The 15232-nt window shown below is 37.0% G+C and overlaps 1 protein-coding gene and 1 long non-coding RNA gene across 2 annotated transcripts; one reads left to right on the top strand and one right to left on the bottom strand.

Moving 5' to 3' along the window:
* Positions 1-4636: 4636 nt before the first annotated feature.
* On the bottom strand, positions 4637-6582 carry LOC121254764. The gene is made up of 2 exons (XR_005938711.1): positions 6356-6582; positions 4637-4967 (listed from the first exon to the last, which is right to left on the bottom strand). It is a non-coding gene; the product is annotated as an uncharacterized LOC121254764 (long non-coding RNA).
* Positions 6583-8549: 1967 nt separating this feature from the next.
* LOC121254763 (uncharacterized protein At4g15970-like) lies at positions 8550-12210 on the top strand. Its single transcript, XM_041154912.1, has 4 exons — positions 8550-9141; positions 9327-9692; positions 11137-11618; positions 11747-12210. The coding sequence occupies exons 1-4, from the start codon at positions 8851-8853 to the stop codon at positions 11808-11810; spliced, it is 1203 nt and encodes a 400-aa protein (XP_041010846.1). The 5' UTR covers positions 8550-8850; the 3' UTR covers positions 11811-12210.
* The last annotated feature ends 3022 nt before the right edge of the window (positions 12211-15232 follow it).

Raw genomic sequence — 15232 nt, 5'->3', positions numbered from 1 at the left:
ACCAGTTCCGGCCGGTTTTCATAATTCAAGAACTAGTTCTGGACCGGACCGGTTCAAGACCGGTCCAATCGGTTTGGTCCGGACAAGTTTTCCGGTTTAAATTTACACCCCTAGTTACAATACTTGTAAGCGGCTTTTCCCCCCTCTATCTTATCAGGCCTGAAAAGGGCAACTAAGGGAACAAGAAGTGAAGGCCCTGCTAAAAAAAAAAAAATAGATTCTCCGGCCCGGCCCACTGGTAAACCCCTATATGCAACCTCCATGAGGGAGCGTACTACAAGAGGATGAGACTCGCCAACTTGGAGACCTCTCGAATAGCGTCTACCTCTTGATTACTCATCTACGTAAATAGGCGGGAAATAAAGGGGACCCTTGATCTTCTGAGAAGGAGACATATGGTCCAAGGATGCCAGCAGGGTAAGACAAATCTGAAAAACACACCGTATTAATGACGTCACTATCCGAGCTACATGTCACATTAACGAAGCCATCACAGTGGCACGCCGCATTAAAGAACTTTGACAAAAGGAGAAGTAAAATTATACGAACTCCATGAGAGTAGACACGATCTGTCTTCCCAGACTCTCGATAAAAATAACAACTCTCATGTACGAGAAATTTTTCTTTGATCCCTAGATTCTTTTAGTTATTTACAAACTTTCAAAACACGATACTAACTTTGGCATCCAAGACTCCTCGGCCCTAAGGCTACCTTTTCCTAATTGCCTTCTTCTTTATTTTTGCAGGTCCAATTCTGAAGATCTGAGTTGCTGGAACCATGCCCAAAAATGTATGAAACACGACATTAACATTACTTTTCCTCCAAAACTAAAGTAATAATTTGCTTAGGTCCACCCGAAATGGAAATAGCAAGTTTTGCCAGCATATGAGCAAAATTGTTTGCCTATCTAAAAGTAAAACATTTGCTCTAGTTGTGTCTTTGTACAAGTATACTATTCACATCCTCAATTACAATACCATAATCTGCATTGATTTCCTCTAGACTATTTGTAGTTATTACCACCACCTTTGAGCCACCTTCTAAAACAACATTAGACAGTCCCAGTTCTTGACACATAGTTATTGCCCTTCTAAGTACACATGCCTCAACTATTACATGTTTCAATGAGTGATTAATATTTTGACAAAGAGAGACCATGAGCTCACCTTAGTTATTTCTGATGACAACCCCAATTTCCCCTTTGTTATTTCTGTTGACCATTGCAGCATCCCAATTTTTGTTTTACATCATCTTAGTTGGTTTCTTCTAAGTGGTCTATTGCCTCCCTGATCCTTCTAAGTGGTTTCCTTCCTTATTGTTTCTTTGTGCTAGAAAAAATTCTTCCAAACTTTGTTTTGCTGATTGGAACAACTGCCTTGGTGTTCAAACTTGTTTTCAAACAAAATGGAATTTCTTCTAAATCAGATCCTCCTCATTGTATCAGCCACCAATTCAATATATTCTTTGTGTAATCTATCATTTCATCTCTTCCATAGTTCCAAGAAATGTACCTCCATAGTAGACCATTTTTTAAATTAGACTATTTGTTTCAGTCCAGACATCATTTGATGCAGGGCAACTCCATAATGCATGAATTATAGATTTTGTTTTCCTCTCACAAGCTGGGCACAAATATGTTCTTGTTATCTTTTTCTTAAAATGATTTTCTCTGGTTGGAAGTATATCTATCTGCTGTCTTCCATAAAAATTACTTCACTGTATTCTGCACTCTTAGCCTCCAGATTGACTCCCATTCACTTTCTTTTTTTGATGAGTCAGAAGATTCCTCATTCCTTAATCTCATTCTAAAATGTTATAGGTGATAAATACTTTTAACTGTAAAAAGTCCTGTGTTTGTTGGTCCCCAAATTAATCTATCATCTGCATTCAAACTACCCACTGGGATTCTTTTAACCATAGTAGCCTCTTCTTTGCAAAATACTTCATTCATCAGGTCCTCCTTCTATTGACCACATCCCTCTTATATTAGCTCACTAACTTTGGAGTCATTGTCTAGGATTCTAATATGTGATTGAACCCTATAGGAAGTTGGTATTAACAACCACTTATCCTTCCAGGTTTTAATTTATTTGTCATTCCCAACTCTCCACACCATACATGCTTTAACTAGATCTAGAATTATAAACTTTTTCCCTTTCAAATTTCAAACTCAACATATTGAATAAAATAAATTTTATAGTAGTGTTATATCTGCTTATAATTTTACTCACAATATTATCTACATCGACTATCCATCCTATTTTAACAAATTTTTTTACTATTTTAATCGTTGACACACCATTTCAAAATTTTCACTATTTCAATAGTTGTAATGTCATCACGTTTGGTTACATGCATATAATTACAAGTATAAATAGTATTTTCTAATTTTGTAATGCAAAATGTTTGAACTTTAAAATCATAAATACTGACTTGACTAAATATTTTTTTATTAAATTTGAAAACAACGACAAAAAGAAGAAAATTATTCAAGAACATATATAATGTAGTAGTTTTATCTTATTTATAGAATATTTATGTAAATAATTTTAATTATAAGATATATTGTCATCAGATAAAAGGATAATATTATTTATACTCTAATATCACTTAATAATTTTTGTTAAAAAAAAAACTTTGAGTAATAGTATTGAGTTGTACAAGCACTTAAAAAAAACATAAAATTTAATATTATAAAATTATTTTTATATATAAATCTCATATTTCCATACCAATATCATTTATCATTGAATAATGATATATACAATTGTAGAATGCACAAACATCGCATAATCTTTTTAAAAAATAGTGAGATTTATTATTAAAAAAATTAATTTGTTTAATCTCCTACTTATTCACTTTTTTTTATAAAATTATACATCACTTATATATTCTACGACTATAAATACCATTTATCTTTTAAAACTTCTTCAACTGCTTTGATTCAAACTTATCGTACCATTTAGGTAAGGGAAAATTCTAAATGCAGTCCCAAATAGAGGACTGCATGGGCACGCCCTATGTGGCATAAACGAATCGTTTTACTAAGGAAAATTTGTACGACGTCGTCTCACTGAGGGACTGCAGATCACGAGCCCCTTCTTCTCTTGAGAATTGCTAGGTGCAGTCCGTGAAACTAGTCCCAGCGTACGCTACTATTTGTCATTTGTCAATATCAGCTAGGTCAAATGACCAAAATAACCTCCTTCCAAAATGACCAAAATCAATTGCAGCCTTCCACGAACAGAATTCAGAATTCAAAAGAGAAATTATTTTGCCGCTACCCAACCCCATGCGACCTAGATTTTTCTGTCAAATTTGAGTTCCAGCGTCGTGCTTAGCTCCTCCACCATCGGCGTCATGCTTAGCTCCTCCACCACCATCAACCGGTAACGTCAACCCAAACCAAACAAGGAAAATTGAGACCTCTACCTACCTGCCACCCCTGATAAGAGACCTTTGCCTGCCACTCAACATCATCTCCACCACCACGACGTCGCCACGAACCAAGTAGTTGCTCTGCTTTCACTCTCTTTTCCTCGTTTTGTAGATCCAGACAGACCAAGAAAAATATGCTTAGATTTAAATGTCAACCAAGAAAAATAGTACTGTTATTTCTTGAGTTTGATATGAATCATAAATGAAGGAAACGATGGAGGAATAAACAAAAAATGAACATAATCAAAAGTTTAGATTACCAAATTTCATTAAAAATGAAGGGTGGGTACCGCTCACTTGACATATACATACGTTTGAGAACTTCCATTTCTATTCCAACATCAAATGACTTAATATTGACAACACAAGTGGAAGATTCTTTGATGCAAAATGCACACTAGAAAGGCTGCCAGTAAGTTGTTGAACTCCTTCAGAAGAAACATTAGTTAGTGCTGAGTTTCTTGATGTTAGTATACCAGGAATGTGGAACATTTAAAACTCCCATGAATATTGTCTAGCCCTTGAAGTTTTCTTGCAGAAAGAATGCAAAGGTAATTATTCACCAAAAATAAAAAGATGTGTTATATGAAACCCAATCATATGATTAGACTATGAGATCTTACTTCCTGGCACACAACCAAGTGTCCTTACACAAGTATAAAGTAGTTCGTATATATGAATTTGTTTGCTTAAGTACGACAATTTTTATTTGTGATTTTTAAGTCTATTTTTTTTTACTTGGTTATAGGTGGATTTTCAACATCATACCTCTCTTGACAACTGACGATTTAGTTTCATTCGGTGTATTGGAAGTTGGCAATATGGTCATGCTTAGCTTTGGAGCTTGGTTGTTTGTGGTCGCTGTTCGCATTATTGAAGTTGGTTACTTATAGCCTCTGTTCAGTGGAGTCTAGTTGTTTGTTGTCGCTATTTGTGGCCGTTGTTTGTATTTGGTATTTTTGTAGTCGCTATTTATTGTCGTTGTTTGTATTTTGCACTCGATTTATTTTTAGACAAATGGATTAATTGTATGACTATACAAGTAATGTACTTGTTTTGTGATTTTTAATGAAGAATGCAATTCAAAAAAAAAAACCCGGGCTTAGTTTGGTTATTAGGTCACTGGAAGTGTTAGATATATACTTCAATTTTCCACTTTACTAATGTACTGGTATGTAAAGAAGAGAAGCTGCCACATATTCCAACTTACTAATACAACAGAAAATCTATTGGAAAATACCTTATATTGAAGGGATCATAAGTCTGGTACAATTGGAAACATAAACTGCATATTGCAACTTTGACAAGACTGCACATTAATGCAGAATGTTTACAAGTCACCAGTCTCGCTACACCGAAACACTAACAAACTTAACAACATACAAAAAGTCGCTAACACAAACTTAATCTTCCATTGATCTTGATCGTAGCAAACAACACTCTCTTTTGGATGTACTCCTCTCTTTTATGGAACTCTTCCCTTGCATGCTGAAGTTCTTTCTCTCTCATTTAGACTTCAACAAACACCCTTGAAACAAGTAATAGTAAAAAATCAGTATACCCTCAAAATCAAAACTGTCTTAAAATAACTGAACCAAAAGATATATCCTTAAAGCTACAAAGTATCAGTATAAATGATTTTTATAATCATCTGCAGGGCAGAGCAAACCAACATGTAGCCAAACAACTAAAGCCTAAGAGGGTTCTTGTTCTGTACCACATAGGGAGCAGATGGCTTGTAAGTCAGAACAAAACTTTGACCTATAAGAAGACCCATTCCTAGTTCCCACAATAAAGCCCGAGAGGAGACCCTTGTGCAGCATAGTAGACCTCAAGTGCTACTAAAAATGCCCATGGGGGTACTGTTTGTAAATAATGAAAAATGAATGGTAGATATGCATTGGCAAGACACAAATTGGCAATAACAACTGAGTGAAGATTGTCTTCCATTGATAAAGGCATTTTGGGAATTGGATATAATCTTTGATACCAAAGAAGCCATGGGGGGTCAAGTAATGGTTTCATTCTAGTATGGACATATAGAGTTGTATCTAGTTAATGGAAACTAAAAGAATTTAAGATAAAGTTTTAGAAAATAATTTTTTTTAGAGAGAGGCAAAGAGATAACCAAACATCAATTTTTTTTCTTCCATCTGGTCATAGAACCAACTCACACACAACTGAATAGAAGAAACATTTTTTATTGGGTTATCAAATTAAGGTCAACATTGCAACTTAGTTTGGCCAAAAGCTATGATCATACTTTTTGTAATTATCATAAATGCAGGTCAAGCATCAGACTGGTGATGATGATCCATCTTTTAAATAATGCATGTCAAGCATATAGTCAAATGCAGAGTGATGCTTTACTTATATGAGTACACACACGCACACATACATATTGTATTTGTTTGTCTATGCAATATGATTCAAATTACTATCAACCTTAAACTTAAAAACACTTTAAAAATATCATTTTCCATAATTGAAGAACAGCTCAAAAGTTTGGAAATAATGCACCAAGGGTAATTAGAGATGAATTTTGGAACCAAATCCAACATCAACATGGATGTGGTGAAAGGGGCAAGAAAGCCAAAAATAGCTTTTAAGGAATCCAGTTCAGTTACCCGACTTGAAAACCTCTCGCACATAATCAAACCCAAATTAGTGCGAATACTAGTGCTGGGATCACTTAGTAATGGGGCTCAGACGTTTTACCAAAAATATAGACGTTAGTGGTGCACTAGAACATTCAAAAGCATTTCACTAAACCCCAACCCCCCCATACTCAGAAGCCCAAAGTAGAGAATAATAATACACCTTCACCAGGTTAATTATAAAGCATCATTTCTAATATATTAAACTACAAAAATGATTCCTGAACATCCCCAACATCAAGGCTTTAAAAAAAATTACCTCAAATTTCAGTCATGGCATTATCTAAGCAAAAGCACAAACCCGTCGTTTAGGGCTCAGATGGAAGAGGACTATCGCATGAAGGGGATGGATTTAGGGCTCAGTAGGACCGTTCGAAGATCAGGAGGAAAGGAGGGAGAAAAATCGAGTTCATGAGGAAGGGTAGGGGATTCGAGAGGAATGGAGGGAGGAAGAGGGAAAGGGGAAATCGAAGGCAAGGATAAGAGAGGTCTGCTACGAAAAAACCCCTTACCAAAACACACTCCGCACACTGGCTGACGTGGAGGAGTGATATTAATAAAGTAAAAATATAAACATCAGCCTATAGCCGCAGCACACCGTGTGCTGCAGTTAAAAAAAAAAAATCACGTGGGTGTGCTGCGGCTATAGGCTGATGTATAGAATGGTTCATTAATAAAAGAGTCGGCCTACTCTCGTTTAGAGTAGTCCGCTCATTTGATAATATTTTTTTAATTTTTTAATTTTTATTTATATTTTTTAATATTTTTAAATATTTTTAAAAAATAAAAAAATATATATTAATATGTTTAAAATCACTTTTTTAACCGCTAAATAAAAAAAAAATAAGCGTCCACTTTGAGCAGCAAAATAGGAGGAGGCAAAGAAACATGAGTAATTCTACTCTTAAGCCACTTAAATCTCCAACACCGCACACCAGCTGAGCTGGCATTTTATTTTATTTTTTAAAACGATTTGTTGGACTTCTTGAATCTTCCATTCTAATTTCTCTCTCTGCTCTCCCCCTCCCTTCCTTCTTTGCTCTCCCCCCTCTTTGAACGCAGGAGACAAAGAGATGTCTCCCCTTTTCTGTTAAACCGAATAGAGGCTTTGATTTGAAAAGAAAAACGAAGAAAAATCTAAATATGAGCGATTATCAAACAAGGTTGAGAGATCCCTAAACCCCTTACATTTCAATCAGCTGTAGAGAAGAATGGAAGTGCAAATATCTCTATTAAATCTATTCATTAACTTTTTTGTCAATAACTTAGCTTCAAATATATAGATTTGTGAAACCGAATGTCTTGAAAAATAAAAGAAAGAAGAGCTAATGAATTGTTATTAATTTATTAGGTGAAAAAACACTCATCTTTCTCGTACAGCTTTGATGGAAGGAATTTTGTTGATGTCGTCTCTAATTTTGAGAGATTTGCCCCTTCACTGCCCATGATTTAAAAAGGTCAAAAAAGATCAAAACTACAAAAACCACCCATATAAAATCCCACCAGTAATTACAGCTTGAACCCACAAAAAAAAAATGCACAAAGGAGAAATCAGGCACCAAAAGAATAAGAACTTCAAACATTGTACTTCTCTCTGGGTCTATAGGTAGTGGGGGGAGAGCAAAGAAATGAGTGAGGGGGGAGAGCAGAGCCAATGGGTAGTGGTTTTGGGAGGGGGAGAGAGATTCGCAGAGGGAGGTGAGGGAGGGGGAAGAAGGAGGATTCGGGAAGGGAAAGAGCAAATGAGAGGGAGGGGGAGAGATAGAGGGAACTTGAGCCGTTTTTAAGAAATCGGGTTTGTCACATCGTTAGTGTGTGGTGTTGGAGAGTAAACCGATTGAAGAGTAGAATTACTCAACAAACATAACCATACGGAGCCCACAACAAGTCCTTGCGCTGTTCTTCTCTCAAAAGAAAACAGAAAGTTCACAAAATTCTCGCACAGGTTCTTCTCTTCGCGAGTTCGGCAACCACATTTCCCTCTCTCTCTCGCACGAGATTCTGCAGCGGTAAATCACAAGTGTGGATAAGACCAGACGTAATTAACGACGCAGATAAGGGTGTACAATAACAATACAGAAGAACACTCTGAGAAGCATCTGTAGCAATTGCCTCCCAAGCAACTGACCCCGATTGGATTCCTGCAAGGCTAGCCTTTTGTAGGGAGACAGAATACTCTCTCATTGCTTGATGGAACTTAAAACTTGGTAAAATGGCAACGATGGACCTTCACCCCTAGCAGTGATCACCTCTCTCTCTCTCTCTCTCTCTCTCTCTCTCTCTCTCTGTGTTTGTAAGAAGGAGATTGTCAGCCATTTTCAATTTGTGATTTCCGTCGACAGTTGAGAAGAGATGCCTTGCCGAAAAGAAACCTTAACAGCTATCCACGGAAAACAGCAACAAATACAAGAGCCCTAGGTGATTTCGCGATTTCCTCTCACACAGGTGAGCCCTTTCCTCTCGCATAGGTAATTTTGCGATTTGTGATTTCCGTCTAAGGGTCCAACGTGAAGAGCCCTAGGTGAAATTCCCTTTGCCTCTGCCCAGAAGTTTTCCCGAGCTGGTGGAGAAAAAAAAGGATGGGTTTTAATTAAAGGATAAAGTCGACAATTTACAACAGCTGACATGGAGGGTGTGCGGGATGGGTTAAGATGGAAGGCTTCTTGATAGCATTTTTCTTTAGGTAAACCAACAGAGAAACTTCTCTGCACATGTCCTATTATAGTATGCTCCGATCAACAACCTTGGCGCTCCATGAGACCCCCACACCGTTTGAGTTACCACAGGAAGCCTTCACCTCCGGCGACGACGCCATTCCCAAGAACCGGTGACTCTTCCTCCCCCACTCTTAAAATGCTGCCCGAACAGCCAGCCACCCTAGTCCTCCGCCGCTTTCTTTTCTTGGTCGCCGTCTCCCTCTCCTGCGTGATTCTCTTCCGAGCTTCTGACTTCATCCGCTTCCTCCCTCGCTTCCAATCTTCCACCTCCGGTTCCTCCTCTTTTTTTCCATTCGACTTCTCCTCTGCCTTCGACGATTCCCCTCCGGTTAGTTTAGTTTCCTGTTATCTTTAATTAGGCAATTAATTGATGCATTGTTAGGTAAGCAGTTTGCCGTAAGTAATTAATTGATGAACTGTTGAGTGCACGCTTGGCGTTGAGGCTGCACACGTTATATTTTTCAATAGAAGACTTAATTGAGTCGTTTGCCCTTTATTTTGCAACTGAGGTAGGCTGGTGACGGATATAGGCTTGAAAAGGTTTTGAAGGATGCTGCCATGGAAGACAGGACTGTAATTATAACAGCGATAAATGAAGCGTGGGCAGCTCCAAATTCGGTGATTGATCTCTTTCTAGAGAGCTTTAAAATTGGATATCATACCCGTAGACTTTTGAACCATTTGGTGATTATTGCCTTGGATCAAAAGGCATTTGCGCGTTGTCTCGTGATACATACGCACTGCTTTTCTCTTGTCAGTGATGGAGTCGATTTTCGTCATGAGGCCTACTTTATGACCCCTGATTACTTGAAGATGATGTGGAAGAGGATTGATTTCCTGCGCTCTGTTCTTGAGATGGGCTACAATTTTGTTTTCACGGTAATCTCCTATTCCTCTTCTTTTGCATACAAGTACACCCCTCAAGCCCACAACTTATTTCATGAATTTGCCAAACTTCATTGTGTCTATACCTTTTATTCCACTTCTAATTGTTTTCCTCTGATGAAACTAGCTTTCCTGGCTTGTAAGTAATTCACTTGTAGGCAAACTGAGTGTACATCCTCATTACTTTCACATATACAGTCAATGGACATTTGGAGAGAGAGAGAGAGAGAGAGAGAGGGAGAGGGAAAAAAAAACATTTTAGATGAACTGGACACGGAGCCCCTAATATAAAAAACCTTTGGCTTTAGGTATTGAATAGCTGGAGAGTTGAGCATGTAGATTGCCAACCATTGGAGAGTACACTACATCAATGTTCTGATTTATGGGATTAGATGTATTATGGTAGTGTCTACTTTTACTGCCGAATTTCTTGGGCCAAATAAGAAGAAAGCTGGCTGTGTTTGAGGAATGGGTATGCTTCAAGTCTTGCAACTGATAAAGCAGAGTCCGTGGAGTAAAGCAACACCTGAATGGTTGATAGGAAAGCAGATGGGATTATGTGAGGGATTTTTGGAATAGCAAAAGTCTCTGAGAATTTAAAGTTGATCTCTGAATTGAACATAACACCCCAATCCAACATTGGAAAAGGGAATAATTCTTATAGTCTATAGAGTGAGTAAGTTATAAAGTTAGGCTTGAGTGCTTGGTCCCATATTGGCTTCAGCACATTCTTCTTTGGATAAACTATTCTCAAAAACTATAAAAGAAAAGAAAAGAATACGGTCAGAAAAGTTTTTCTATTTTAATTATAAAAAAGTGTAATGCTGATACTGTCATGGGATGTGCAATCGCCGCACACTCCTTTTAAAGAAGAGTGGAGTCCATCGTTAAAAAAATTAATTTGTTCATGGAGATTTCATATTTACTCACTTTTTTCAATAGGAGTGTGCAGCGCTTGCACTATGACTACAAATATCATTTTCTCACTCGTTCTCTTCATAACTAAAGTTCAGAATCTGTCAAACTTTTCACCGAAGCTTGAGGTCTGCAACAGGGGCAGAAGTTGAAACAACTCAGAAAGCATTGTAGAAACACATTCTTTCGCATAATGTTTAAATTAGAAAACTGATTTGACTGTTGGTGACAACCTGATAAGAACTGCAGATTACAAGTACTTTAAAAGCTTTTCTTTTTGGTATCTGCTTCAAGTCAATAATAGCATGCACAAACTCCTAAGCTATTCCATTTAAGGAAAACATTGCAATCTGTTAGGTGGTATTGTAGTGTTTATTGCTTAAGAACGTTTCATTTTTATCAGCTTTAGTCTGAAGGATACTTATTCTCTGTAATCACTGTCATGTTTCTTATCTGATTGCAATCAGTCTTGTGAAGAACTTTCCTTGATATTCAATGGCTTTTTGGTCGCTTTTTCCTCCAGGATGCTGATGTCATGTGGTTCAGAGACCCATTTCCTCAGTTTTATTTGGATGCGGATTTCCAAATAGCCTGTGATTCTTTCTTAGGGAGCTCCGATGATTTACATAACAGACCCAACGGAGGCTTTAACTATGTAAAATCAAATAATCGATCAGTAGAGTTCTACAAATTCTGGTACTCTTCGCATGAAACTTTTCCTGGATACCATGATCAGGATGTCCTCAATATTATCAAGTTTCATCCCTTCATCCTAGATATTGGACTAAAGATGAAATTCTTGGACACTGCGTATTTTGGTGGGCTTTGTGAACCTAGCAAAGATTTGAATGAAGTTTGTACAATGCACGCAAATTGTTGTTATGGCCTAGACAGCAAGCTCCATGATCTAAGGATTATGCTCCAGGATTGGAAGCAATTTATGTCTTTGCCTCCAAGTTTGAAGAGATTGTCAAATTTGTCCTGGAGGGTTCCTCAGAATTGCAGGTGCAATGAACATTTCTTCCTTGCCGTGGTGATTTCATTGTAAAATCAGTGCTTAACACATTATTCTTATTCAGTTAATGAATCTTTATTTCTGTAGCGGTTCTTATTTTGTGCTTCTTTTATTTCAGTCTCAGTTCTCTCCATCATTATGATTTCCCGACGAAGGACATTGAAGAGGGAGGGCAGGATTGACTTGAATTGTATACATGTTGCATTATAGATTTGCCTTTGTATTAAAGCAGGGGCGCCCTCAGTGGACGTGCCCTTGCCACTTGCCTTATTGGGATGCCTGGTATAATGCTTGGCATTACTCCAGGCGTTATACCTGGAGTTATGGCACCAATGGTTACTATGCGAGGACTGATTTTTTTTCATTCCTGGCAGATATCATCTTGGTATTTTGGGAGTCTCTCTGTTTTGTGAGTGAAAATATTTAGGTTGTGGGCATATTGAGTGTGTCTCTCTAGATTTATCTACGTAGCACACTCACACACTGGACAAAGGCGAAATCAGAGGTTTGAACACTGGATTGACTTGTGTAAAAACTACATAGATTATCCTTGAGGTATTTCTTCTGCTGTGTATATTTACATAAATTCTAACATTAGTATCAGAACAATCGTTAGTTGTTCCCAGTGATACACATGTCTATTTTTTTTTCTTGTTCATGTAAATACTGATTTTTTTATTTTTACGATCTGTGAATCTGATTATTGTATATATAATGTGATGAATCTCTGTTTATAAATCATGTTTGAGACGGTTAGAAATGCCATGATTTCTTTCCGTAAGTTTTTATTCATCTTCGTTTACATGAACATAGCGTCATTACTGGATGTATTTGACAATATGAATTTTTTTATGCATTCATCTATTGATTTGTATATATATTGTATTGTATTTTTTCAGAATACAATATATGTTGTATTCATCATGCACTGCACCGTGACGTTGTGCACGGTGTTGGTGCTCACCAGGTGCCGCATGCACCATGGTGGTGCGCACCGCACGGTTGCTGCACAACCACATGGGTGTTGCTTGCACGGTGTAGTGCTGAGAGCACCGCGTGCAGCAGCGCATATCGTGTGGTGCTGCACGCACCATAGTCGCTGTGCGCATCGCAGGTGCAGCATGCACCACGGGCGCAACCCACCACGTTTGCTACTCGAAGTGATGGACAGAGCACATCGGCGAGTGCTTTTCCATCCCAGAGACTCTGTCAACTGGCGGCTCACTATAGAGGCAACAAATGGTTGCTGTATTTTTGTGGTACTGTTCACATGAACAGTGTTCAAAATTAAGGTTGTAGACATGTTTTAAAAAAAAAAAAAAAACTTATTTGGGTTTTCTTTTCAAAAACGTGTTTTATTATGTTGGGCTTTTCCAAATCAATTTAAAAAAAAAAAAAAAAAAAAAAGGATTGGGTTTGGGCTTATTTTTCAACCCAGCCCAAGAAATTTTTTTAACAAGGCACAAACTTGGAAGTTTTTTATTTTCTTTTGGGACTTATAACCCATTTTCTGGTCCAACCTGTGAGTTTTATTTTGTTAAAATAGAAAAAGTGTTTTTTGTTTTGAACCCACGACCTAGAGGGAACCATCGGGTAGGCACACCACTGGGTTTTTACTTCCTTTGGTGATATGTGTGGTTCTTATTTTATTTATGAACTAATTGCGCTGGAAAAAAAAAATTATATTTTTCTTATTCTTTTTTTTTAAAAAAAAATTGGCGTAATTATTTCTTCATATATGTATGATTGGTTAATGAAATTATCACTGGATAAGTAAATGTTATTTATTTTTGTTTTGGCCTATAAATATTTTTTTAGAAGTGATAAATAGTGGGAATATGGTTGAAACTAAATTGAATTTTTAGTCTCACATATAATTTAAAATTGTGCAAAAATTAAGTTGAAAGTTAATAATTAGGAATTGTGACACAAGAGATGATTATGAAGTCTAATGAATTTTCGATCTTGCGATATGTCTAAATTATTTTTTCTCTTTAACTTAGATTAACACAACATTTTTTTATGTGTATAATATTTAATTTGTGCATTTTTTGTAGTGAAATAACATCGAAATGTATTGTTGCGGATTTGAACAAAGGAGAAAAACTTGATGTGGAGAATTATGACATTTGGCATCGTAAGATCTAATATGTCTTAAATGAGCAAGAGGTCTTAAAGACCTTAACTCACTCCCTAACTGAGCCTGAAAATGGGAACTCAGAACAACACCATGAGGATTATGAGACCTTTGAGAATTGGCTCAAGAAGGATAGATGTGCGCTCTTTACCATGTTAAGCAACATGCACAATGACCTTATCGGTGAGTTCAAAGAGTACAACACTGCTCAAAGTATGTGGCAAGCACTGAAAGTGAAGTTCGAGAGAACTTTTGCCATGAGGTTGCGCGCATTGACTATGAGGTTTGAATCTTATAAAATGCGCTTTGAACACACGATAAAGCAGCATCTTAGAACGATGTCATCAATGATTTGTGAACTTAGAGTGGCTGGAAACAATTTGACTGATGAGAAATAAGTCCAAGCAGTTATACGCTCACTACCCAATTCGTGAAAAATAATGAGCTAGAATTTGACGCACAATGAGAACATCAAAACCTTTGATAATGTGTCACGTCATTTGGAATTTGAGGTTGAACGCCTAGAGGCTATTAAGCCTAAACATTCATCCAATGTGGCTAAGCACAAGAATAACAAGCTTGGAATAACTAATAGACATGTGCAAAAGGAGTCTGAAACTTTTAAGCATAGAAAGAGATGCAAGCACGGGAAGAATAAGTCCAAATATGATTGCTTCAACTGTGGAAAGAAAGGCTAATTCGCTCGTGACTGTACAGAGCCGAAAAAGGTACAATTTGACTATTCTCTTTCTGTTTATGTAACTAGTCATGTGATGGTTGCTCACTCTTATCCTTTGTGGACTGTTGGTTCACGAGCAATCGAGCACATAGCAAGAGATAGAGTCAGATTTGTAGAGTATTGTCGAGTTCCTGTTGGGAGTCGTGATATCAAATTAAGGAATGAAGCTAGTGTGGAGGTGCTGCAAGTTGGTACCTACAAGCTAGTCTTGTGAGGCAGTCGTATTCTATTACTCTATCATGTGTTATACGTTCCCAGAATACAACAAAATTTACTTTTCGTAGTTACTTTAATAAGACTTGGTTTTCACATTTTATTTGAAAATAATGGCATTTCTTTATTCTTGGGCCATGTTTTTTATGGTTATGCTTTTCTTTAAGACGTTTTTATGATAATGGATTTGGATTATTTGAATTTGGATTAACTTATCAAAAAAAAATAATTTATTTGAATTTGGATGAATCTACTATTTTTTTCACTAAATGTGATAATTTAGATCCGAATAAATGGCACGCTAGAATTGGCCATATTGGGCAAGAGAGGATGACACGGTTAGCAAGAGAAGACCTAATAGGCAATCTCGCTAAAGTCTCGTTGCCTATATGTGAACATTGTTTGATGGGAAAATAAAAAAGAAAATCGTTTGGAAAAGCACCAAGAGCATCTTCTCTATTGCAATTAATCCACTCAGATATTTGTGGCCCAGTGAATGTGAGGGCGAGACACAG

Source organism: Juglans microcarpa x Juglans regia, chromosome 3D, assembly GCF_004785595.1.
Source record: "Juglans microcarpa x Juglans regia isolate MS1-56 chromosome 3D, Jm3101_v1.0, whole genome shotgun sequence".
NCBI classification, from domain to species: domain Eukaryota; kingdom Viridiplantae; phylum Streptophyta; class Magnoliopsida; order Fagales; family Juglandaceae; genus Juglans; species Juglans microcarpa x Juglans regia.
The sequence above is the reverse complement of the archived record's forward strand: the minus strand, read 5'-3'. Positions and strand labels throughout refer to the sequence as shown.

Bases quoted from the DNA above. Each gene is read 5' to 3' on its own strand.
- LOC121254763 (XM_041154912.1), top strand. From the start codon at position 8,851: ATGAGACCCCCACACCGTTTGAGTTACCACAGGAAGCCTTCACCTCCG. The intron at 9,693-11,136 runs GTAATCTCCTAT...TTTTTCCTCCAG, and splicing joins GCTACAATTTTGTTTTCACG to GATGCTGATGTCATGTGGTT. The intron at 11,619-11,746 runs GTGCAATGAACA...CTTTTATTTCAG, and splicing joins AGGGTTCCTCAGAATTGCAG to TCTCAGTTCTCTCCATCATT.